The sequence below is a fragment of the Myxine glutinosa genome, chromosome 14 (assembly GCF_964187855.1).
Source record: "Myxine glutinosa chromosome 14, kmMyxGlut1.1, whole genome shotgun sequence".
Lineage (NCBI taxonomy): Eukaryota > Metazoa > Chordata > Myxini > Myxiniformes > Myxinidae > Myxine > Myxine glutinosa.
In genome coordinates this window covers 54,765,748-54,789,833 of record NC_136274.1, presented here as the reverse complement: position 1 = coordinate 54,789,833, position 24,086 = coordinate 54,765,748, and the positions used below count along the sequence as shown (strand labels likewise).

The 24,086-nt window shown below is 42.4% G+C and overlaps 1 protein-coding gene across 1 annotated transcript in view; it reads left to right on the top strand.

Annotated features, from left to right (window-relative positions):
- The window catches only part of LOC137439786 (actin remodeling regulator NHS), a 201,113-nt gene that overhangs the window by 130,605 nt on the left and 46,422 nt on the right, over nucleotides 1-24,086 (top strand). Inside the window, 2 exon segments of the mRNA XM_078767979.1 lie at nucleotides 4,925-4,998; nucleotides 9,865-9,939. Coding sequence (XP_078624105.1) covers nucleotides 4,925-4,998; nucleotides 9,865-9,939 — 149 coding nt within the window.

Sequence of the window (24,086 nt, the reverse complement as noted above, 5' to 3'; positions counted from 1 at the left end):
ACGTTGCTTGCAGCCAACGGAACACCCATACGCACGTTCGGGAAGCGCTGCCTCTCCCTGCGGTTCGGAGGGCAACGCTTTCAATGGATTTTCGTGACCGCCAGCGTGTGCCCATAGCATTGCTCGGCGCGGATTTCCTATGTGCAAATGGGCTGTTGGTGGATGTTAAGAACAGGCGCCTCGTCCAGGCGGAAACGTTCAGCTCGCTGGTTTGCACGTTGAGCAGTTCGTTGGGCAGCTCCCTGAGCGGCTCACCCAGTGGCTCGCCAAGCGGCTTGCTGAGCGGTCCGATCCCGGCGAGGTTGGTTTGTACGCTCCCGGCAGCGGACGAGTTCACCCGCCTCCTCGCAAGCTTCCCGGCCCTCATGCGGCCCACCTTCTCGGCGGTGGCCATAAAGCACGGTGTAGAACATCACATACCCACCATCGGGCCGCCGGTCTACGCCCGGGCCCGCCGCCTCGAACCGACGAAGCTCGCGGTGGCGAGAGCGGAGTTCGCTACGCTGGAGCGGCTGGGCATCGTGCGGAGCTCCAAGAGTGCTTGGGCGTCGCCGCTACACATCGTGCCGAAGCCTGGCGGGGGATGGCGGCCGTGTGGGGACTACCGCCGCCTCAACGATGCCACCACCCCCGACCGTTACCCGGTCCCCCACTTACAAGACTTTTCCGCCCGGTTGGCGAACATGTCCTGCTTCTCTAAGGTGGACCTCATACGCCGCTACCACCAGGTCCCCTTCAGGCCGGAGGACATCCCGAAGACGGCCGTCATTACGCCATTCGGCCTCTTTGAGTTCCTTCGGATGCCCTTCGGTTTGAAGAATGCGGCTCAGGCGTTCCAACGTCTGATGGACAGCGTCTTGCGCGACCTGGATTTCGTCTATGTCTACCTGGACGACATCCTCGTCGCAAGCGCGTCCCGTGAAGAGCACCTCTGCCATCTCCGCACGCTCTTCGTACGCCTGGGCCAGCATGGCCTGATCGTGAACCCCACCAAGTGCCGGTTCGGCGTCGCCGAGATCGACCTTTTGGGGCACCGCGTCACCAGGCACGGGGCCATCCCCTTACCAGCAAAGGTGGAGGCGGTCAAGGGGTTTCCATGCCCCCGCACGATCAGGGGGCTCCAGGGGTTCCTGGGCATGGTGAACTTTTACCACCGTTTCCTGCCCCGCATCGCCCAGCTCCTGCGCCCCCTGCACGAGGCCATCCGGGGGAAGCCGGGCAAAGGTGACGTCGTTTGGACCGAGCAGATGGACGCGGCGTTCGCGGGCACGAAGCTCGCCATGGTTAACGCCACCATGCTCGCGCACCGGCGCCCGATGCACCGATCGCCCTCACCACCGACGCGTCGGACTACGCGGTGGGTGAGGTGCACGAGCAATGGGTGCGTGGAGCTTGGCAACCGCTGGCGTTTTTGAGCCGGCAGCTTCGCCCGCACGAATGCCGGTACAGTACCTTCGACCGCGAGTTGCTCGGGCTTCACCTGGCGGTCAGGCACTTTCGCCATCTGCTCGAGGGCCGTTCGTTCACGGCCTTCGTCGACCACAAGCCCCTGGTCTTCGCGATGGCCAAGGTCGCCGAGCCGTGGTCGGCCCGGCAGCAGCGTCACCTCTCGGCCGTGTCCGAGTACACAACGGACATCCGGCACGTCGCGGGGAAGGACAACCCGGTGGCGGATTGCCTTTCCTGGTCTGTCGCCCACCCGGTCCACCTCGGCATCGACTATGCCCGGATGGCGGCGGACCAGACCACCGACCCCGACGTCCAGGCCTTGCGGACCGCCGTCACGGGCCGCCGCGTCACCGAGGTGCCGTTCGACGGCGCGGGCACGGCCCTCCTGTGCGACGTCTCCCTCGGGCGGCCTCGCCCCATCATGCCCGCGGGCTGGCAGCGCCGGGTTTTTGACGCCATCCACGGCCTGTCCCACCCGGGCACGAAGGCCTCCCAGAGGCTGGTCGCCGACAAGTTCGTCTGGCATGGCCTCCGGAAGGTCGTCCGCGATTGGACCAGGACGTGCCTCGCGTGCCAGCGCGCGAAGGTGCACCGCCACACCCAGGCCCCGTTGGCCCCGTTTACGGTGCCCGAACGTCGGTTCGACCACGTTCACGTGGACTTGGTGGGACCTCTGCCCCCCTCGCGGGGTTTCACCCACATCCTCACCATGGTGGACCGCACCACCCGGTGGCCGGAGGCCGTGCCTTTGGCGGCGACGACGGCGGCGGACGTCGCGCAGGCGTTCATCGCCACCTGGGTTGCCCGGTTCGGCGCCCCCTCGGACATCTCGTCTGACCGCGACCCCCAGTTCACCTCAGAGCTCTGGGGGGCGGTCGCGCGGGGGCTCGGTGTCCAGCTGCACCGTACCACGGCCTATCATCCCCAGGCCAACTGCGGTGCTCGGGGCTGTGAGCCCCGTGTATATCCCGAGGCCACGCCTACCCCTCGGGCGTGGCCGACACCCTCCTGGTGCGCGGAATGATGTCATCACACCAGCGAGCCATCGTGTCCGCCACACGCGCCCCCCCAGAATTCCCGCGCACCTGAAGGGTCAGTTTGCGGGGCAAACGGATGACCCGGCCGAAGCGCCCTCTGGCGGCTGGCGGCGTCTGGGATGCCGGGATGCCACCGGCTGCCCCTGGGATGGGTGCGGGACTGGGGGGCGGCGTGCCGGCGGGGTTGGGCGGTGCCGGGGGTCCGCCCGCCGGGGGGTGGCCCCGACGCGGGGGCTGAGCCACTGGCGGGGGTGGTCCACGTCGAGGTGGTCCGGTTTGAGGCGGTCCACGGACACGCGGTCAGGAGTACCGCCGATGTCCAGGGTGAAGTGCTTCGCCCCGGTCTCCAGCACGCGGAAGGGCCCATCGTACGGGGGCCGCAGCGGTGTCCGGTGGGCGTCGTGTCGGACGAACAAAGGACTCGACTTTGTTATCCCTTTTACACCGCACCCAGTGACCCGATGCCCACGGCACTAATGGATTTACAATCTACGAACCGCGCTCTTTGTTTATCACGTACAGCCATATTCGAAAAATCTGAATTGGCCGACGTTGGGGCCCAAAAGCATCCGATTAACTGCCGATACGACGCCATCTTACGACGCCATCGTATTGGCGTCTGCTGGGCGAAGGCGGAGCAAGCCGTCCGCTGATTGGACAGGCGAAGTCGAAAGCAAGCCGTCCACTGAGTGGACAATCCAGAGCATGCATTTGTGCCGGTGTCGGCGATCGTTGTTCATATACGCACTCTTCATTCTCATCTTTCTTCCTAACTCTTACTCGGACAAGCAAATCCCCTATGCCATCCATAATGGTACACTCTATCCATACACACCACATCCTCCCTTCCGTGGATGTTTCACGGGTTTCGGCTTGTTAATAATACTCGTAGTGGTAGTAGTAGTAGTGGTAATCGTAGTCGTAGTAGTAGTAGTAGTCATAGTAGTGATAGTCATAGTAGTCGTATTAGTAGTAATCGTAGTCATAGTAGTCGTAAGTACTCGTAGTAGTACTAGTAGTCGTAGTGGTAGTAGTAATAGTAGTAAGTACTCGTAGTAGTAATAGTAGTCATAGTGGTAGTAGTCATAGTAGTAGTACCAGTAGTAGTAATCGTAGTAGTAAGTACTCGTAGTAGTACGAGTAGTCTTAGTGGTAGTAGGCATAGTAGTGATCGTTATAGTAGTTGTAGTAATAGTAATAGTAGTCATAATAGTAGTAGTAGTCATAGTAGTAGTAGTCGCAGTAGTAGTAATAGTAATAGTAGTAGTCGTAATAGTAGTAGTCATAGTAGTTGTAGTCACAGTAGTAGTAATAGTAGTAGTCATAGTAGTAGTAGTCACAGTAGTAGTAATAGTAGTAAGTACTCGTAGTAGTACTAGTAGTCGTAGTGGTAGTAGTCATAGTAGTGATAGTCATAGTAGTAGTAGTCACAGTAATAGTCGCAGTAGTAGTAATAGTCGTAGTAGTCGCAGTAGTAGTAGTAGTAATAGTAAGTGCTAGTAGTAGTACTAGTAGTCATAGTGGTAGTAGTCATAGTAGTGATAGTCATAGTAGTAGTAGTCGAAGTAATAGTCGCAGTAGTAGTAATAGTAGTAGTAGTCGCAGTAGTAGTAGTAGTAGTAGTAATAGTAAGTGCTAGTAGTAGTACTAGTAGTCATAGTGGTAGTAGTCATAGTAGTGATAGTCATAGTAGTCGTAGTAGTAGTACTAATTGTAGTCATAATAGTAGTAGTAGTCGCAGTTGTAGTAGTAGTAATAGTAAGTGCTAGTAGTAGTACTAGTAGTCATAGTCGTAGTAGTCATTGTAGTGATAGTCATAGTAGTCGTAGTCGCAGTAGTAGTAATAGTGGTAGTAGTTGCAGTATTAGTAGTAGTAATAGTAAGTGCTAGTAGTAGTACTAGTAGTCATAGTGGTAGTAGTCATAGTAGTGATAGTCATCGTAGTCGTAGTATTAGTACTAATAGTAGTCATAATAGTAGTAGTCGTCGCAGTAGTAGTAATAGTAGTAGCAAGTACTTGTAGTAGTCGTACTAGTAGTGGTTCGTCGTAGTTGTAGTTTGATGATTTTCTATCCTATCCTATGAAATGCAAATTTGACGGGGATTCAACATCGTTTGAAGGTTTCAATGATCAGGATACCTGGCTCTGGTATCGGTTCATTCGATTCGGACACAAGTTTGGCCATGGTACCTGCAAACAATGGTCCACTCATTTTGAAAGGCATTGTGAGATTGTCAAGGTTCACCAGCAAATGCTACTAGACGGGGCGATTAGGTGATGATTCGGTGACCTTTTCAAACAGGTGTATGAATCGCAGGTAAATCGTAGTACCTTGCATGAGGTAACTCTCAGGTTGGCCCAGGCACCGTGCAGCAGTTTGGAATGTGGTTGGCGCTAGATTTCCCGTTCACGAACTAACACTTCTCTTGGTTTTCAGACTCCGCACGACAACTTCGTGATCTGAACACCTCACCCGCCAGGACACCTTCTCCAACAGCGCTGCCCCCCTTGGTGAGTCACGGCGATTCGAGCCCCACAAAACAAACCCGAAAACACCACGTCACACCCAGGTGCTGTCATTTTGTCTTTGTGTCAAACACTTTATTTCAAGGCCAGATCGAACTTCAAACCTTTGGTGGATTCCTTTACCCACCATTTCCCCCAACAACCATGAATCAGATCTCAAAAACACGTCGTATCGGGTTGGAGTTACAGATGTTTTAACCCCGTATCATCTGAACCAAAATCGAATCCACTTGTTCTTGGCACCGAACCAACTCATCCACCAAGTTTAGTCATAACTCGTCCATAACTTTTTGAAATACCATGTTATTTATCGCTTTTCGCCCGATCCTTCAATGGTGAAGAATCACTTAAAAATTAAATAAATCTCATATCCGGATCCATATTCAGATCTTCACCAAAATCGAATACATTTGTCCTTGTTACATACCCAACCTCTCCACAAAATTTCGTCCAAATCCGTCTACAACTTTTTGAGTTATCTTGTTCACAAACAGACAAACAGACAGACAGGGGGTGAAAACATAACCTCCATCCACCTTCGGTGATGGAGAATGGAAGCGAAAAAGGAGACCCTTTTTAACCAGTCATATATTGTGTTTAACCTTCGAGTACGCACAAACATTGCGGAACAGATGTCGGACGTACATTCATCTTGTTCCGCAAGGTGTGTGTCTGACCTCACGCTCATTGCCCTCGGCTAACCCATCACCCCAAGCAAACGATGTGTGTTCAATTCCATGATTCATAACCGATGCCATTTATTTATTTATTTATTTACTTTATAAATCAATTGGGTTTCATTAGCCAATCACAACCTGGATTGCAGATCTCTAAATAAGTGTTTCCTGATTTAAAAGCAACGTGTAATAGGGGCTTGAAGACCATCAGTTGCCCAAACCTACCTGCAATTCGGTTTAATTTTGCCAGCAAGTTGTTTTGGATGGGAATAAACCCTCAACTGGTCCGGGCAAACTTATCGGGACGGACTTGGAGAGAGAGGTTTACTTTTACCTGCTTGAATACCAACTACAACGGTCTGTCTCTCTTTAATCGCCAACACTATTTGGTAGAACCTGCCTGCTGTCGGATGCTCTTGTAAACATCATCAAATTATTACCCTCGCCAGAGGAGAGGGTATTGCACTTGAGTCCGTTTGTCTGTTTGTTTGTTTGTCCGCACAGAATAAATATGATTTTCTCTGCAACCGTTGGTCCAATCGACAGGAAATTTTCACCATCGGTGCAACTCTACCGGTAGATTTTAAAATTATAATTATGACGTGATAGGTCAAGTGGTTCGGCTGCCATATTCGAAAAACCAAAAAACTTTGCACCTCTTTATCTCAGAAAGTGCTGAATAGAAAAAATTGAGACATGGCTCATTGTAAAGAACTCTCCATGGGGAATAAAATTTGTTAATGATGATGTCACAGGTGCCTCCATTATGACGTCATAATTCGACAAGTACAAAACTTCATCCAATCAAGATGAAATTTGTTGAGCATCATGTACGCATAAATTCGTGGAGGGAAAAAATGATGACGTCATCGGTCACGTGGTTCGGCCGCCATATTTGTTTTAACACAAAAGCCTTAAAAACCACTGAAAATACATCCTGACGAGGGTTTGCAATCTGATTGCTCTTTTTCTTGTTTTATTTGTGTGATCATGATGGCTTGATAGCTGGGGTTAGTTTGCATCATGTCTTTGTCTTCAAACGCCAAATTGGATATGACTCCTCAATCCTCATTGGTTACCTCTGCCACATTATAACTCTCCCCGCTCTACAACAGCCTTTGGGATCTGATTTGTACTTTTGTGTCTGAGAAATGGATTATTGGCTCAAGTAAAGCCTCATAAATTATTCGCCTAAAACATGTCATATTGGATAAGATTTTTGTGAACAAATTAAATTTATATATTAATTAAGCAAAATGGCGGTGATATTTTAGCACTCCACCACTCCCTCCACACCCAATCCTTTTTTAGTTTGCCATTTCTCTAATTACATTCTCCTCCCCATATACAGGAAGTGGACAAAAAATGGAAACTGCAATGTAAAGTCACTTAATAGGGTGTTGGGCCACCACGCTAGGCCAATACTCCTGTATGCGCTGTGGCATAGAGTCCACCAGCGTCTGGAATTCTGCAGGAGGGATGCGGCACCATTCTTCCACGAGCAAGTCAATCAACTCACTCACACCTGTTTGATGGAAGTGGAAAACCTGTCTCGGGCATCATTCCAGAATATCCCATAAATGCACGATTGGGTTCAGATCTGGTGACTGAGGAAGCCATGACTTATGGAGTACATCAGTATCATGCTCATCAAACCATTGGGTGACCACACGTGCTCTGTGGTTGGGGGTATTGGGGAGGTCTCCTCTTGCAGCCATGCTAGTCATAATTATAGGCAACCAGGCCTGGTGCAGCATTTTTATACATGATCCTAAGCATGCTGGGATGTTATTTCCTTAACACATTGGCCACACCTGTGTGGAAGCCATTGCTTGGTGTCTCCTTATTTACCCAGTTGTTTCCATTTTTTGTCCACTACCTGTATATCAAATGCACCTCCTCAACAGATGCAAAGGACTGATAACACAAGCTTGTCATTGACTGAAGTTAGAATTGGCTAAACGTCACGAGCTCTCACAACACGACTTTGTGATCAGCTCATTAGGCCCACACACCCACTTCAGGTATATTCGGGAGTGGGTTTTCAGGGAATTTGCTCTTGCCAAAGGCAATCGGAGGCATGGTTAACCCTGTGTTGCTGTCCGAAACGTTGAATCATGTGATACAAACCGAATCTCCGAAAAGACCGACTGGACAACCCTCCCATCTACTTTCTCAACAACCCTCTCCAATAAGTTCTGTCACTCAAGCTTTTGGGTCTCACTATCTGCCATGATATTTCCTGGGAAAACCACATTTCCAAGTTGGCCTCCAAAGCCAGTCGCCGACTGGGCATCCTCCGTCGTGCGAAGTCCTTCCTCTGCACACCTGAGCTCCTCACCACATACAAGGCTTTCATCTGCAGCTCAATGGAATACTGCTTTCCCCTCTGGGCCGGTGCTCCTGCCTCACACCTAGCTCGTCTTCACGCTGGTGAAACCAAAGCTTTCAGAATCATTGGAATCTCCTGCGATGAAGCTAACTCCGAGGGCCTTTCACTCACTCACCGCAGGCAGGTAGGTGGTCTTTCTGTCTTCTACCGACTCCTCTCCGGCCTAGCTCCCCCAGCTCTATCTGTGCTCTGTCCTCCAAATATTCCTGCAGGTCGCACAAGATCTGCCAGCAACCCTCTTCAGGTGAAATTGCCAAAATCAAGACTCTCTTATGCACCTTCATTCTTTCATTCCTCTTTTCTCCCACCTCTGGAACAAACTCCCACACTCTCTTCAATCCCACCCCTCCAGGTCTTTAAAACAGCTGTTCACCACCATCCACATCTTCCCCCATCCAAAACCTTGATCTTTTCTACCCCCGTTAATTCACCCCAGATCCACCTTTTTGGAAATACCGACTTCTTTCTTTCCTGGATGTTCTAGCAGTGTCCATGCGTTTTATACCTTTCTCACTCCCCCCCCCCCCTCCCCTCCCCCCCAGCCTTCCCATGCCTCCTCCCCCCAAGCCCTCTCCCTCCCACAGATCTTCCGATGTCCCTGTTCTCTCTGTTGTACTTGTGTGCTTCCCTCTCGCCCCCCATTTTGTCTCCCGCTCCCTTTATTGTATGTTTTGTGTGTCCGTTTTTTTTGTTTTGTGATTGATGTTAGCTCTTACACGAGCCTCGATCTTGTATACAAAAAAAAACAAAAAAACAAGCAGACGTTGGAGAACTTACTATGGATTATTTGCATATATATGTATATATATATATATATATATATATATATATATATATATATATATATATATATATATATATATATATATATATATATATGTACATATATATATATATATATATATATATATATATATATATATATATATATATATATATACATACATATATATATATGTGTGTGCAGTAATATGTAGATATGATGGCGTAGACCGTAGAGGTACGTACGCTCCCTTCTAAGCTATGAAGCTTCGACCCAGCTTGGGTTTGAATCCTGACCCGGCTATAAATCCCAGTGTTTCACAGGCAAGTTGTTTCATCCAATTGTGTGCCGCCCCTCACATGGACGTTAAATTGGGCATTCTGTCTGCCGACATTATTTGGTGGGTGATCGTACAGTGTCCTTGTATGCCACTAAAGATCATACGGTGTCCTTCGCGAAGAGTAGGCGAGTTATGGCCGGCACCTTGAACAAATCACTCATTCCTGTGATCCTGTGCCGCAGTAGCAACCTGTCCAGGATTGTAAACCTGGACATCGAAACTGCTCCAGCAGCAACACCAACACTCTGTATGGAGGAAGGTTCATGATGTGATCTGATATCTCGATAGCATTTTCACATGGACTGTTTGAATTACTGATTGTGTCGGAGAAATCATGGAAAAAAGAAAAGAAAAGACTATCTGGTCATGAGGCTGAAATTGTGGCAAAGCAAAGGCATACTCTCGACTCTGTTAAGTTCTCCATTGTGGAGAAATGCAAGTGGTAATGTAGTATTATCCCTTCTCGTATCGCATCACCTTTCCTGCTGGCCATAATTCACATCCACAAGTGGTGGTGTCCAATTGCAAACTCACCTCCTGACATATGTGAGAAAACAAGCTGTCGGTTAATTGCACCACTTGCTAAGCGGGTGATTCTGCACCTTGAGCCTTTTCCATTTTTACCTTTCACTGCCCCCACTTTCCTCCTTCCCTCCTCTCCGTGATGCTGATTCTTTAGGAATCGTGTCCGTCAAGTCCAGAACATCATCCAAAGGAGGTGCTCTGCTGCCACATTTCTCCAAAGACCCTGAAGGTCAGAAAGGTCTCTCCGCATGGCTCACAAGCCTCCCAAACTAGGATATGAGTTTGAATGATCAGCCAATCGCTGCCTTTGTTCACTGTGATGCATTGATTTTGGTTTTATGAATTTTGAAAAGAAAATTAAATTCCCTCTCCCCCATCCCGTAAAAGCAGCCATGTTTTTTTCATACCATGTGTGGACTGACATCACACATGTAACAGACCAGGCGAGGCACGCACATTGACTTTTTGAAGGTGATTCACAAGGCAGCAGCTGGGTGTTTACCGACAATCTGATTGGCAACAAGGGTAATTCCCCCCCGAGAAGAGATTGGTTTCCAGAAATGTTGGATCTAAATCTTTCACGCCGCCGCCTTCAGCCGGCTTTGGACCAAAAACCTCTGGGATTTCAACTTGGTATCCTTAACACAACTTGGCCCAACTAGACTACCTCCAATAAAGTGTCCTCGACACATTTTTGGTGGCCCAGTCATTGGAGAGGATTTTAGTCAAAAAGCAACATGATCCGTTGAATGCCTACATTTGATAATCCATTCCAACACATAGATTGGACACCCTGTAATCGTGCATTGTAATAATACCACACCATCTAGTGCAAAGACACTTGACTCCTCACATTGTCAGTTGTTGTTTCTGTTTGTGAAGGATTGAAGAATGGGGGATATTTAAAAAAATGTTATTATTTATTTATTTATTTAGTTTTATACATGATATTTTGCTTCTAGTGGAGTTGTTACACACACATGCATGCACACGCGCATGTACACACACACACAAACATACACGACACAACACAAGACTGTTAGACGAGACAAACAGCCACTGAGCTTGGGGGAAGTGCTGTCACTGCCCAGGGTACTCTGGGAAGCAGTGACGTCACAACAATGCCGCCACCTTTCTAAGCACACTCAGTAGGGCATTTCCTAAGGAGGAATTTCCTCCTCCCCATGGATGCCAACCTATGGGAATTGCCTGTACTCTTGACCTTTTAAATGCTGAACGTCAATCAGCTCGTTTGTGACATCATTGCTGAGACACGGCTGGACCGCTGATGCAATGTGCCCCTGCACATTCAGGCAGGAAATTGGAATTTGTTCTGGGGGCCAGTGATAACTCACCTGCTGCTCTTCCTCTTTGTGTTTCGTCATGGGGTCACAATGCCAGTTGTGCTGAGACATTGATTGGCTGCTTGGGCGAAGCAAAGCCCACTCTGATTGGACACGATGAGATCATGTCAGACGAACAATGCATTTATTGACAAAGCATGGCGAAAATACGAAGAAGAAGATACGAAGAAATAATAATAATAAGAAGTTATGTCGGGTTTTTTTTCTTATTATTATTCTTCTTAGATTTTTTTTTTAAGTACAAAGGACGATTATTAGTTGGTGGTAGACTTGGTAAATAAAGTAGATCGTAAGTTAGCATAAATATTTGGTGTACGTCACATGGTTTGGTGGTTATTGGTTCATACAGTAAGAAAGGGAAAAAATGGAGACATTGGTTACTAAAAGGCACTCTTTGACATATACATCTGACTAAAGCATACAGTGGCCTGCAAAAGTATTCACCTCCCTCCAAAGTTTTCACATTTTGTTGCCACCTGAGCTTATTTCATGAGGCTTTCAAATCAAACTTAATATTTTAAATCTTTCAAATTAAACTTAGTTTGAGTCTTCACAAACTACTTCAAAGTGATAAAGCTAAAAGTTGCAGATAAAATGTGAACAAGTTAGATTAACAGAGAAAATCAGATGATTCTCAGTTACACAGGTATTCAAACCTTTTGCCTAATTGATCCGAAATCACTTTAGGAGAACATTATTTGTTTTAAAGGTTACAAAATAAGTTTAATAGGTTTCCACCTGTATGTAATCAGTAGTCCAATTTAAAAATTAAGCTCACCTGCTTATCTAAGGAGTTTTTAAGGTGCAACTCACGTAATCAACCAACAAGGGAAACATGCAGACCAAGGAGCTTTCCAAATAAGTCAGACGTAAAGTGGTGGAGAAGCACCATTCAGGAGAGGGTTATAAGAACACATCAAGGTCACTAATTATCTCTTTGAGTGCGGTGAAATCCATCATTAAGAATTGGAAGACGCATCATACCATCAAGACTCTACCTACATCAGGTTGCCCAACCAAACACAGCAGCCGGGCAAGCAGGAAACTCGTTCGGGATGTCACAGCAAATCCAACAATGACTTTGAAAGATCTGCAAGGGCCTATGTCCAAGATGGGGGTCAATGTTCATCAATAAACAATATCTTGTTTCCTTCACAAAGCCTGACCTCCATGAACAGATGGCAAGAAATAAATCATTACTGAAAAAGACGCATCTAAAAGCTCATATGGAGTTTGCAAAAAAGCATCTTACTGATACTGCAGGTATGTGGAGAAAGGTTTTGTGGTCAGATGAGACAAAAATTGACCTTTTTGGTCTGAAGTCAAAGTGTTATGCCTGGTGCATGCCTAACAAGCATGGTGGTGGCAGCATCATATTATGGGGCTGCTTTTCTTCAGCAGGGACTGGCAAGCTTGTCAGGATAGAAGGGACAATGGACACTGCAAAGTACAGGAGAAACGTTGATGAAAACCTGCTCGAGGCAGCAATAAATCTGAAACTGGGTCAGAGATTCACATTTCAGCAGGACAATAATCCAAAGCACAAAGCTAAAGCCACACTGGTGGCTGAATAAGAAGAAAATAAATGTTATTGAGTGGCCCAGTCATAAAGTCCTGACGATAATTCAATTGAACATTTATGGCGAGACTTGAAGATTGTAATCCATTGACGATCCCCATCAAACTTGACAGAACTAGAGCAATTCCATGTGAAGAATGGACAATGATTTCACCATCTCACTGTGTGAAGCTGGTAGATACCAACCCAGAAGACTCGTAGCAGCCATTGCTGTAAAAGGTGTTTCCTCCAAGTACTGACCTAAGGGGCTGAATACTTTTGCAACCAGTGAATTTTGACTTGTACATGTTTTTTGCAGTTTATTCCTGACATGTAACCTCCATCACCATAACAATGCTATTTTCATATATACAGTTATGAATTAAAAAGTTCATTTCGAAAAATTGTTTCTATATGATTCGTAATTCATCTAAATGTGGCATTATTTGTCGGAGGGTGAATACTTTTGCAGGCCACTGTATATTAAAGCCGATAAACCCAAAACATCCACTGGCCTATCAACATATCTGCAGATGGGTGGCCTTTGGGGTGGGTCCCATCTTTTATGGATTATCTGAGGTCACCAAGGTCCACCCTGGCATTTAATGCATGTGACTGCCACCATAAGCGAAAGTTTATATCAGTTACAGCTTAATAGTAAATTGTCCAATTCAACATTGAGAGTTTATCTGGGCACGTCACTAATTTGACAATACATTTTGGATATAATTCGGATTGTTGAGAATTCTTTTTATTTTGTCTTCCTTTATTCTGTTAACTGTTATTCTGTTAGCTTGGCTAACAAAGCATAGCATAGTACATCAAATATTTCAGCTGTGCTTCGAAATCTTTACAATATGACCATTTTGAATAAAATAACCATTTGAGTACAGTTTGCAGGCCACTGAACGTGTTTTGTGTGCAGTACACACTGCAATCATTGGCAAAAGAGTCACTTAAGAAGTATGCTGGTAAATACAAAAACTCAACGATATTGTGCTTCATGCACCTGTCCAGTCCATATCGCAATTTGGGCAGTAGAGGAGCACCGTAGAGTAGGAGGCACTGTTGATCTGTATCCACCTTATTAATTTGACCGGATTCCAAATGGCCTGCTGTCTACAACAATGGGGTGCTCTGGAAGGGACGGCACAACGTGTGATGTGAAAGCCGCACGGACAACAACGGAAGCACAAAACAGATTTTCTTCCTATCTATGGTTATGGAAATGCAAGTTAAGGACACAATTAAGGAAGTTCAATGCAGAGAGCCAGAAACCAGACTGCACGTATTTGAAACTGCCAATTGGAGACAAAGGATGGCAGATTGTTATACTTAGCACGTACCTGCGATGGATGGACTGTGTAACGGCTACCGAGAGGTTTTGAACAGATTTTGGTGCAATGGAATAAATCCTAATGGTCATGTGTTTATTATGGAAGAAGGTTGCATAGTGGGAGGGTGGCGTGGGGGTTCACTGGGAATTTAAAATTGAGAGATGGAAGAGAGAAAAGGATGATAAGTGAGAGAAGGGTGGGTAGGGAAGTGTGGGAAGATTCGGGGGACAAGGTAAAAGTTTGCAAGAGAATCTTGGAGTGATGGGAGTGAGGGGAAAGTGCACGTGTGGGGCATGAGGTTGGGGGTAGAGTTAAAAATAATTGACCATAATGAATAAATGGCCCCTTATCGGAAAGACAATGTACGTACCTCATTGAATACAACTGATGTTACAGAATGGAACTAGAACGGCACTTGGTAAAGCGCATGCCTCCGCCAAACTGAACAGTTTACATTTTGTATCCCACTGATAGGTCAGATCTGAATCGGACTTGAACGAAAATCGAATTGGGCTGTTCTTGTCATCTAACCAACTCATCCACCTAGTTTTGTTATCACCCATCCACAACTTTTTGAAATATCGTGCAATATATCGTTTTTGGGCCCATCTCTCAATGGCAGATTGAGAGAATCACTTTAAATTTGTTTTAAAGTCTCGTATCCGGATCTGCATTCGGATCTTCACCAAAAAATGAATCAATTTTTCTTTGTCAATCACCAAAACTCTTCACCAAGTTTCGTCTGATTCTGTCCACAACTTTTTGAGATATCATGCTATATATCGTTTTTGGTACTATTACTCAATATTGAAGAATCACTAAATTTTCTAGTATCCGGATCCAGATCCGGGTCTTTACCAAAATCTAATCATTTCGTCATTATCGCACACCAAAACTGTCAACCAAATTTTGGCCGAATCCGTCCACAAGTTTTTAGGATATCCTGCTCACAGACAGAAAAACAACAAACAAGAAAGACGTCCTGCAGAGCATGATACTTGCGAAATCACTCCCCCCCCCCCCCCCACCCATCAAAAAAAATGCCAAGGCAACATCAAATTGTCCATTTCATTAAGATAGCTTGTATCCCACTCTCAATCAATGAGAAGGAGAAATCGGAAGAAAATCGGAAGAAAAATCGGGAGAAATCAGTCAACAAACAACAACAACATGCATTTTAAGGCCATTTTCCCTGCTAGAGCGGGGGTTAGCCTTGCGGTCCCCATGACAATCTTCTCCATTTTGCCCTATTTTCTGCATCTCCCCTTGTTGGTCAGTCGGAAGAAAATTTATGATTTTGGAAGTTTCACCTTGAGTTGACTGTTTGACATTAAAATAGTTGGTTTCACAATTCAGTGATGCACTATGCAATTGCTCTTTAATTTTCAGGTTAATCAGATGAAAACTTAAGATTTTCAGATGAAATTTGATGGTTTAGAAGTTTGACCTTGAGTTGACCTTTGACCATTTGACTTCAAAAATAGTTGGCTTCCTAACTCAGTGATGCACTCTGCAATTGCTGTTTAATTTTCAAGTTAATAGGATGAAAGTTTCTGATTTTTTCAGATGAAAATTGATTTTAGAAGTTTGACCTTCAGTTGACCTTTGAACTTTCGACTTCAAAAATAGTTGGCTTCCTAATTCAGTGATGCACTCTGCAATTGCTGTTTAATTTTCAAGTTAATAGGATGAAAGTTTCTGATTTTTTCAGATGAAAATTGATGTTTTAGAAGTTTGACCTTGAGTTGACCTTTGACCTTTTGACTTCAAAAATAGTTGGCTTCCTAATTCAGTAATGCACTCTGCAATTGCTGTTTAATTTTCAAGTTAATAGGATGAAAGTTTCTGATTTTTTCAGATGAAAATTGATGTTTTAGAAGTTTGATCTTGAGTTGACCTTTGACCTTTTGACTTCAAAAATAGTTGGCTTCCTAACTCAGTGATGCACTCTGCAATTGCTGTTTAATTTTCAAGTTAATAGGATGAAAGTTTCTGATTTTTTCAGATGAAAATTGATTTTAGAAGTTTGACCTTCAGTTGACCTTTGAACTTTCGACTTCAAAAATAGTTGGCTTCCTAATTCAGTGATGCACTCTGCAATTGCTGTTTAATTTTCAAGTTAATAGGATGAAAGTTTCTGATTTTTTTCAGATGAAAATTGATGTTTTAGAAGTTTGACCTTGAGTTGACCTTTGACCTTTTGACTTCAAAAATAGTTGGCTTCCTAATTCAGTAATGCACTCTGCAATTGCTGTTTAATTTTCAAGTTAATAGGATGAAAGTTTCTGATTTTTTCAGATGAAAATTGATGTTTTAGAAGTTTGACCTTGAGTTGACCTTTGACCTTTTGACTTCAAAAATAGTTGGCTTCCTAATTCAGTGATGCACTCTGCAATTGCTGTTTAATTTTCAAGTTAATAGGATGAAAGTTTCTGATTTTTTTCAGATTAAAATTGATGTTTTAGAAGTTTGATCTTGAGTTGACTTTTGACCTTTTGACTTCAAAAATAGTTGGCTTCCTAATTCAGTGATGCACTCTGCAATTGCTGTTTAATTTTCAAGTTAATAGGATGAAAGTTTCTGATTTTTTCAGATGAAATTTGATGTTTTAGAAGTTTGACCTTGAGTTGACCTTTGACCTTTTGACTTCAAAAATAGTTGGCTTCCTAATTCAGTGATGCACTCTGCAATTGCTGTTTAATTTTCAAGTTAATAGGATGAAAGTTTCTGATTTTTTTCAGATGAAAATTGATGTTTTAGAAGTTTGACCTTGAGTTGACCTTTGACCTCAGAAATTGTTGATTTCCCAATTCAGTGATTCAATATGCAAATGCTGTTCAATTTTCACAACAATTGGATGAAAAATGTCGATTTTAGAAATTTGACATTAAGATGACCTTTGACCTTTGATCTCAAAATCAAGAAGCTTTTCAGTTGTGACTACCTCAGTAGTGTAATAATGTTGCTTCTGGGACACCTCCGTTTAACATGGGAAATCCCTATCTAATGTCATTTACCCCCTTGTCTTTTTCAAAAATCATAAACACCTCTATTTCTCCCACCCTCATCTTTATGAACCTTTTGTCTGTAGTACCTATCCTTAATGTTGTTCATTAGACCACTCAAACACTACAAATATTTGTTTTCTCTTATAGACCTATCATCCTTCTTCTACATATCATCTGGCAGATTAATCTTTGACCCACTCAAACATTGACCCATTCACTTCCATATTAATTCTTTCCCTCCCTCATTGCCCCTAAACACCTATATTTCTCTCACCCTGTTCTTTACGAACCTTCTAACCTTTTGACATGTTATCCTTATTCATTAGACCACTTAAACACCTGTGATCCTTCTGACCTCATGGACCTTTTAACCTTTTACTCTTAATATCATCTGGTGAATATAACCCACTCAAACAACGACCCTACAAATATTTGTTTATGCGTGGGAAATAATTTAATTCTCCTACAACTCTCTTCACCATCTAATATATTAACAAAAAATATGTTTGAGTTTGGTTCTTTATTAAGATATTTTAACTGAGCTAAGATAAAATGGTAAACCTCCCTCAATGTTCTTGTTTGAGCGCCTCCAGTGCCACATACCATTTTTTGGTAAGCTCCGCCCACTTTTTGGTAAACCACGCCCATTTTTTACTAAGCCCCGCCCACTTTTTGTTAAGCCACGCCCACTTTTTACTGCGCCCCGCCCACTTTCGCTAAGCTCCTCCCACTTTTGCTAAGTCCCACCCACTTTATAAACTCTTCAGCATTGTATCATTTCCAGGTAATACATTACATCATTTTCAGGGAATTTCCATCACATCATTTCCAGTTAAGACACGCCCAGGGAATTTCCACAGGAAGACACACCCAGTCCTTATAAAAGGCACCGACCACACAGGCTTTTTCAAACACGCTTTCTGCTTCACTTGAGAATGGACTACTATGCCGAAATGGAATGGGATAACTTTGCTATTCCATGGAGTCCTACTACCTGTGTAGAACTCAACCTTCAGATTGATGAACTGGACTCGAACCTCTTATCAATGGAGGTAAGTTTGTTTATTTATTTATTTATTTATTTAATTTTTTTTTTTTTTTTTTTTTTTTTTTTTTAAGATGAGACTCGTGTAAGAGTTAACAAAGTTTATTTTAATATTCATAGAGCTTGATTTATACAAATAAAAAATATTGTATTAAATTAATACATTGTTATTTTCTTTCACAGGAAATTGTATCTGAGATACGAAATGAAAATTCTGCTTTTAACACAACTTGGGATGAAGTTATTTTTTTGTTTGAAGACATTTTGAACAACCAAGACCCCCAGAACGAGTTCTACCTTGATGACCCAGCCAAAGAGTTATACCTTGGAGATCCACAAAATCCTGAAAAAGAGTTTTACCATGATGATACTTGTTGTGAGTTATCAAAACAAAACCCACTGAACAAGTTCTACCTTGATGAGCCAGAATACAAGTCATACATTGGAGACCCACAAATTTCTGAAAATTGGGAAAGGAGAGTTCTCCCTGATGGTCCGCAGTTATACTATGTGAGACACATCATAGAAACCCTAAAAAATTGTGAAATGGGAATTCTCCCTGATGGTCCGCAGTTATACTATGTGAGACACATCATAGAAACCCTAAAAAATTGGGCAAGGAGAGTTCTCCCTGATGGTCCGCAGTTATACTATGTGAGACACATCATAGAAACCCTAAAAAATTGTGAAATGGGAATTCTCCCTGATGGTCCGCAGTTATACTATGTGAGACACATCATAGAAACCCTAAAAAATTGGGCAAGGAGAGTTCTCCCTGATGGTCCGCAGTTATACTATGTGAGACACATCATAGAAACCCTAAAAAATTGTGAAATGGGAATTCTCCCTGATGGTCCGCAGTTATACTATGTGAGACACATCATAGAAACCCTAAAAAATTGGGCAAGGAGAGTTCTCCCTGATGGTCCGCAGTTATACTATGTGAGACACATCATAGAAACCCTAAAAAATTGTGAAATGGGAATTCTCCCTGATGGTCCGCAGTTATACTATGTGAGACACATCATAGAAACCCTAAAAAATTGGGAAAGGGAAGTTTTCCCTGATGGTCCGCAGTTATACTATGTGAGACTTATCACGGAAACCCCCAATATTTCTGAAAATTGTGGTTTTACCTTGGGGACTTGGAAAGATGGTTATATTTTTGGAGACTCGGAATGGGGGTTTTGTTTTGATGACTCGGAATGTGATACCTATCTTGGAGGCTCAACAGGAATGTGGTTATACCTTGGGAACTTGGAAAGTTGGTTTTATTTTGGAGACTCTACCTGTGGGGTTCCTCTTGGAGACTCTTTGGATTCTAAAGCAATGAACAATGTTCTTTATTTAATGACGCTTGATTTAAGCAATATCAAGAAAGTTCGAGGAAGAAAATGCTGGAAAATTCTTTCTTCCCATTTCTACTTCTTCAAACTTAAAAGCCTTGAAAGACAGAATTGGAGGAAGAGGAAAAAAAAAAAAATACGTATTTAAAAAAGAAGAAAAGAAAGATTATGTTAGGGTTTGGGTGGGATTTTGAATGTGAGGGTTAGGGATGGGGTTGGGTTAGGGTTGGGATTTTGAATGTGAGGGTTAGGGTTGGGGTTGGGTTAGGGATGGGGTTGGGTTAGGGATGGGGTTGGGTTAGGGATGGGTTGGGTTAGGGTTGGGATTTTGAATGTGAGGGTTAGGGTTGGGGTTGGGTTAGGGATGGGATTGGGTTAGGGTTGGGATTTTGAATGTGAGGGTTAGGGATGGGTTGGGTTAGGGATGGGGTTGGGTTAGGGATGGGGTTGGGTTAGGGTTGGGGTTGGGTTAGGGATGGGGTTGGGTTAGGGATGGGGTTGGGTTAGGGATGGGGTTGGGTTAGGGATGGGGTTGGGTTAGGGATGGGGTTGGGTTAGGGATGGGTTGGGTTAGGGATGGGTTTGGGTTAGGGATGGGGTTGGGTTAGGGCTTGGGTTGGGTTAGGGTTTGTATATTATTATGACTCACTCGCACATACACACACACACAAAAGTTAAGCCCCAACTAAAAAGTTGTGGGATTCTGTGTTTGGGGTTCACAGATTTAAAAACGTATCCCCATTATACACACACAAAAGTTAAGCCCCAACTAAAAAGTTGTGGGATTCTGTGTTTGGGGTTCACAGATTTAAAAACGTATCCCCATTATACACACACAAAAGTTAAGCCCCAACTAAAAAGTTGTGGGATTCTGTGTTTGGGGTTCACAGATTTAAAAACGTATCCCCATTATACACACACAAAAGTTAAGCCCCAACTAAAAAGTTGTGGGATTCTGTGTTTGGGGTTCACAGATTTAAAAACGTATCCCCATTATACACACACAAAAGTTAAGCCCCAACTAAAAAGTTGTGGGATTCTGTGTTTGGGGTTCACAGATTTAAAAACGTATCCCCATTATACACACACAAAAGTTAAGCCCCAACTAAAAAGTTGTGGGATTCTGTGTTTGGGGTTCACAGATTTAAAAACGTATCCCCATTACATTTTATTTATTTATTTATTATTTTCAAGGGTATTATCTGCTTACTTGTGTTTTTTGTAATTCTTGTGAGTAAAATGAACCCAAGATTTCTTCTCCATTTAAATCATATAATTTGTAGGTCCAAGGGACTGTATCCATTACATCAATGATTTTAAATAATTCACGAGTCCATTTTTGTGTATAACCTTTCTCAAAATGACTTTTCCATTTGTATATTCTTACAATATCACCAACTTTAAACTTGGGCTTTCTCAAATTAATCTCCTTTTCATATTCTAATTTTGTAAATGTTTCTGATGGTTTTGATTGTGTTGATGAATGAACTGTATTATTGTAATTATCTACAATATCCTGAATTAAATACACCCATTTTTGAGAACCGAGTTGTGTGAATTTTTTATATAATTTCTCTTTTAAAGTACGATTAAAACGCTCAATAACAACTGCCTTTCCTTCATTAAAGGTGCTGTATAATTTAATACCCTTCCCCTTAAGAAATTTCATGAATATTTTGTTATAGAACTCTGTTCCCTCATCAGTCCATAACTTCTTTGGTTTCCTTTTATCCCGATCAAATATTAGCTTAAAGGCTAACATTAAAGTATCACCCCTTTTATTTTTTAAAGGGACAACCCAGGCAAATCTACTCCTCAAATCAATAACGGTTAAAGCATACCTGTATCCCCTGTCATTATTCAATTCAATTAAATCAGCGGACCATATGTGGTCAGTGTATTTAGAATAAACCTTCCTTCTTTTAAACTTTGTGATTATAGGTTTGTGTAATTCTTCAGCCAAAAGCTCCTCAGTCTTGATGGCATCATTAGAGCCTAATAGTTTTTTGAGGAATAACCAAGACCAAGTTTCAATTTAGCATTTATCAAATTTCTCACAATAAACCTATCAACTTTCTCTCTCAACGTTGGATTTTGTATCAAAGACAAATTATACAACATTTCGCTGTCGGCTTTATGTTTTTCAGTCAACGTAGTGGTTTTCCCATAAGCAATATCATGCTTCATACACACTTCGTCAACCCTATTTGTAGGTTTAGACCAAGGTTTAGGATTGTCAGCCTCATCTAATCTTTTATCCAAGTTTGTTCCTGGACCACAGAAAGAATACCCTGGAAGGTGTAATTCCCCTGGAATTCCAGTTGTTGTAAATTTACTTCCTGACAGAAACTTTTGTATGTCTCCTCCTCTTTTAGGAGAGATGAATTGGCACTTTTTAGAGCCACATACTTGACATATTCCTTTTTGATAAACTCTATTATTTTTAGCTTTAACATAAGAGATATTTTTAGATTTAGTTTTCTTTTTACATTTGAGACAATAACTCATATTTATTTATCAGAAAAATTCCGACAGAGTATCAAAACCTTTTTGGTTTTCAACATATACATTTCAATCTTTATTTTTAAAACATAAAGAATCCTAAGGAATGCCTTCACTCTCTCCTCCATTTATTTACAAATAAAAACTAACTAAAGTCAATGACACCAACATCATCAATCACATAATCTTTTCCTTCTTCTTCTTCTTCTTCTTCACCACTTTCTCGTTTAAATCTCTGAAATTGAAGACATTGACGTTCTTATTTTTGAAACCATTATCTTCATAAGAGTTGTTAATTCTTTAATTTCCTCTTCGGTGCGTTGAGATTGATTTATTTGCTTTAATACACTCAATCTTTTATGAATCTCAGTGATTTCCATCTTTTTATATTTTTCCTCCCCCTCTCTTTGCTCCCTCTCCTCCTCCTCCATTTTCTCCCTCTCCTCCTTCTCCTTTTTCTCCCTTTTCTCCCTTTCCTCCTTCTCCCTTTTCTCCCTTTCCTCCTTCTCCTTTTTCTCCCTTTCCTCCTTCTCCTTTTTCTCCCTCTCCTCCTTCTCCTCCTTTTTCTCCCTCTCCTCCTTCTCCTCCCTCTCCCTTTCCTCCTTCTCCTTTTTCTCTCTTTCCTCCTTCTCTTCTTCAACTCCTTCCTCATCCCTTGCTACCCTTGAGTTTGAACCCCAAAGAATATTATACATATACTCATCTGGATTTTGAGATATTCTTGTATCTATAATTATTTTTCTCATAATAGGATACCAATAAGATTTGTTGACGATTTCTAAAAGAGTTTTATATTTCATAACTTTGAGAAGTTCATTTTTATTTAATATTTTAAACAAGTCTCTATTTGTGGGTTTAACAATATCAGTATAAGGCCAGTTTTTTATGACAAAATTCCCATGTATATGCTCCAAATCATAAGGTATGTAATACCGAGCACCCTTTTCTTGTAGGTATCCTTGAATACAAAAATTATAATTCTCTTGTAGTCTTCTTCCTGCCATTTATGTATCAGAAATATATGTGAGATTAATATTATGACAGGTAATACCACCCCATCTTCCCACTACCAAATCGGTTTGTATTCCTCGGCTTTCTATCCTTATCTCATTACCTTCCTTCTTTGTCATGCGAACCATCGCTATACTATCATATATTTTTATTTTCTTAAAATCACGTATTTGTTGTTTACTAATTGTACTTCCACATAAATCCTTATCTTCACCAAGTGGATAATATTCTTCTTTACGAGACTGATTTAAATCATGTAGGTCTTCTATGTTTATTGAAAAAGACCAATTATACCCTAAATCAGGCATATCATACCCCCATTTATTAATTCGCATATTAACTAAATGTCCTTCTTTATAAAATTTAATTGTAAGCAGGTAGTTAAATTCAATGAGGAAAGGTGTATGGTCAGTATAACCAGGTGTTGTGGTTGTAAATTTTACTTGTTTCACAAAACGTGCTGTTTTCTTTAAAGATATATATTGTGATAAATCACTGAATCTAATCAAGTCATTCGCATCTGTAGGGTTTGGATAATTGATTAATTTATAAGTATTCTTCATATTAATATTTTTACTTACACTATATTTTTGTCGTTCAGCCTGTGCCTTTGTATAATAATTTGATAAATCAATATCCTGAGAGGATTTTCCAAAGATAGAACCATCTTTTCCAACATAGGTCATTTATATTAGATAAAAAATGATATCATAAAAATTTTCATTATTGTTGAGTTGAAATAATACATATAAACATAATTGGCCACAACATTTAGAATTAATTTCTTGAACTTGGAATGTTTGATAAACACCATTCTGTAAGAATTGTATTACTTCAACAGGTGGTGGCATACCATAACTATCAAAATAATATTTATCCTGACTATTATGAATACAAACCCAATGAGAACCATTCTGTGTGTCTAAATTCATAATAATATTCTTTGTATTCTTATTTATATGTGTTAATTCATCTCTCATACAAATAACCACATTATCAATTTTTAGTGTTTTACAATACTTAGCTAGTTCTATATTTGACGTTGTATTCTTTCCAAATTGTTTAAACCATTTATCCATTTATTTATGAGAAAGATACAATCCATTACCCCGTTTAGTTAGTTTAACACCCGCTTGAGCGATAGAGGAAAGCATATCTCCAACCAACAATCTAGCTTTATCAGGTAGACTTTCAAGTTTTTGAGC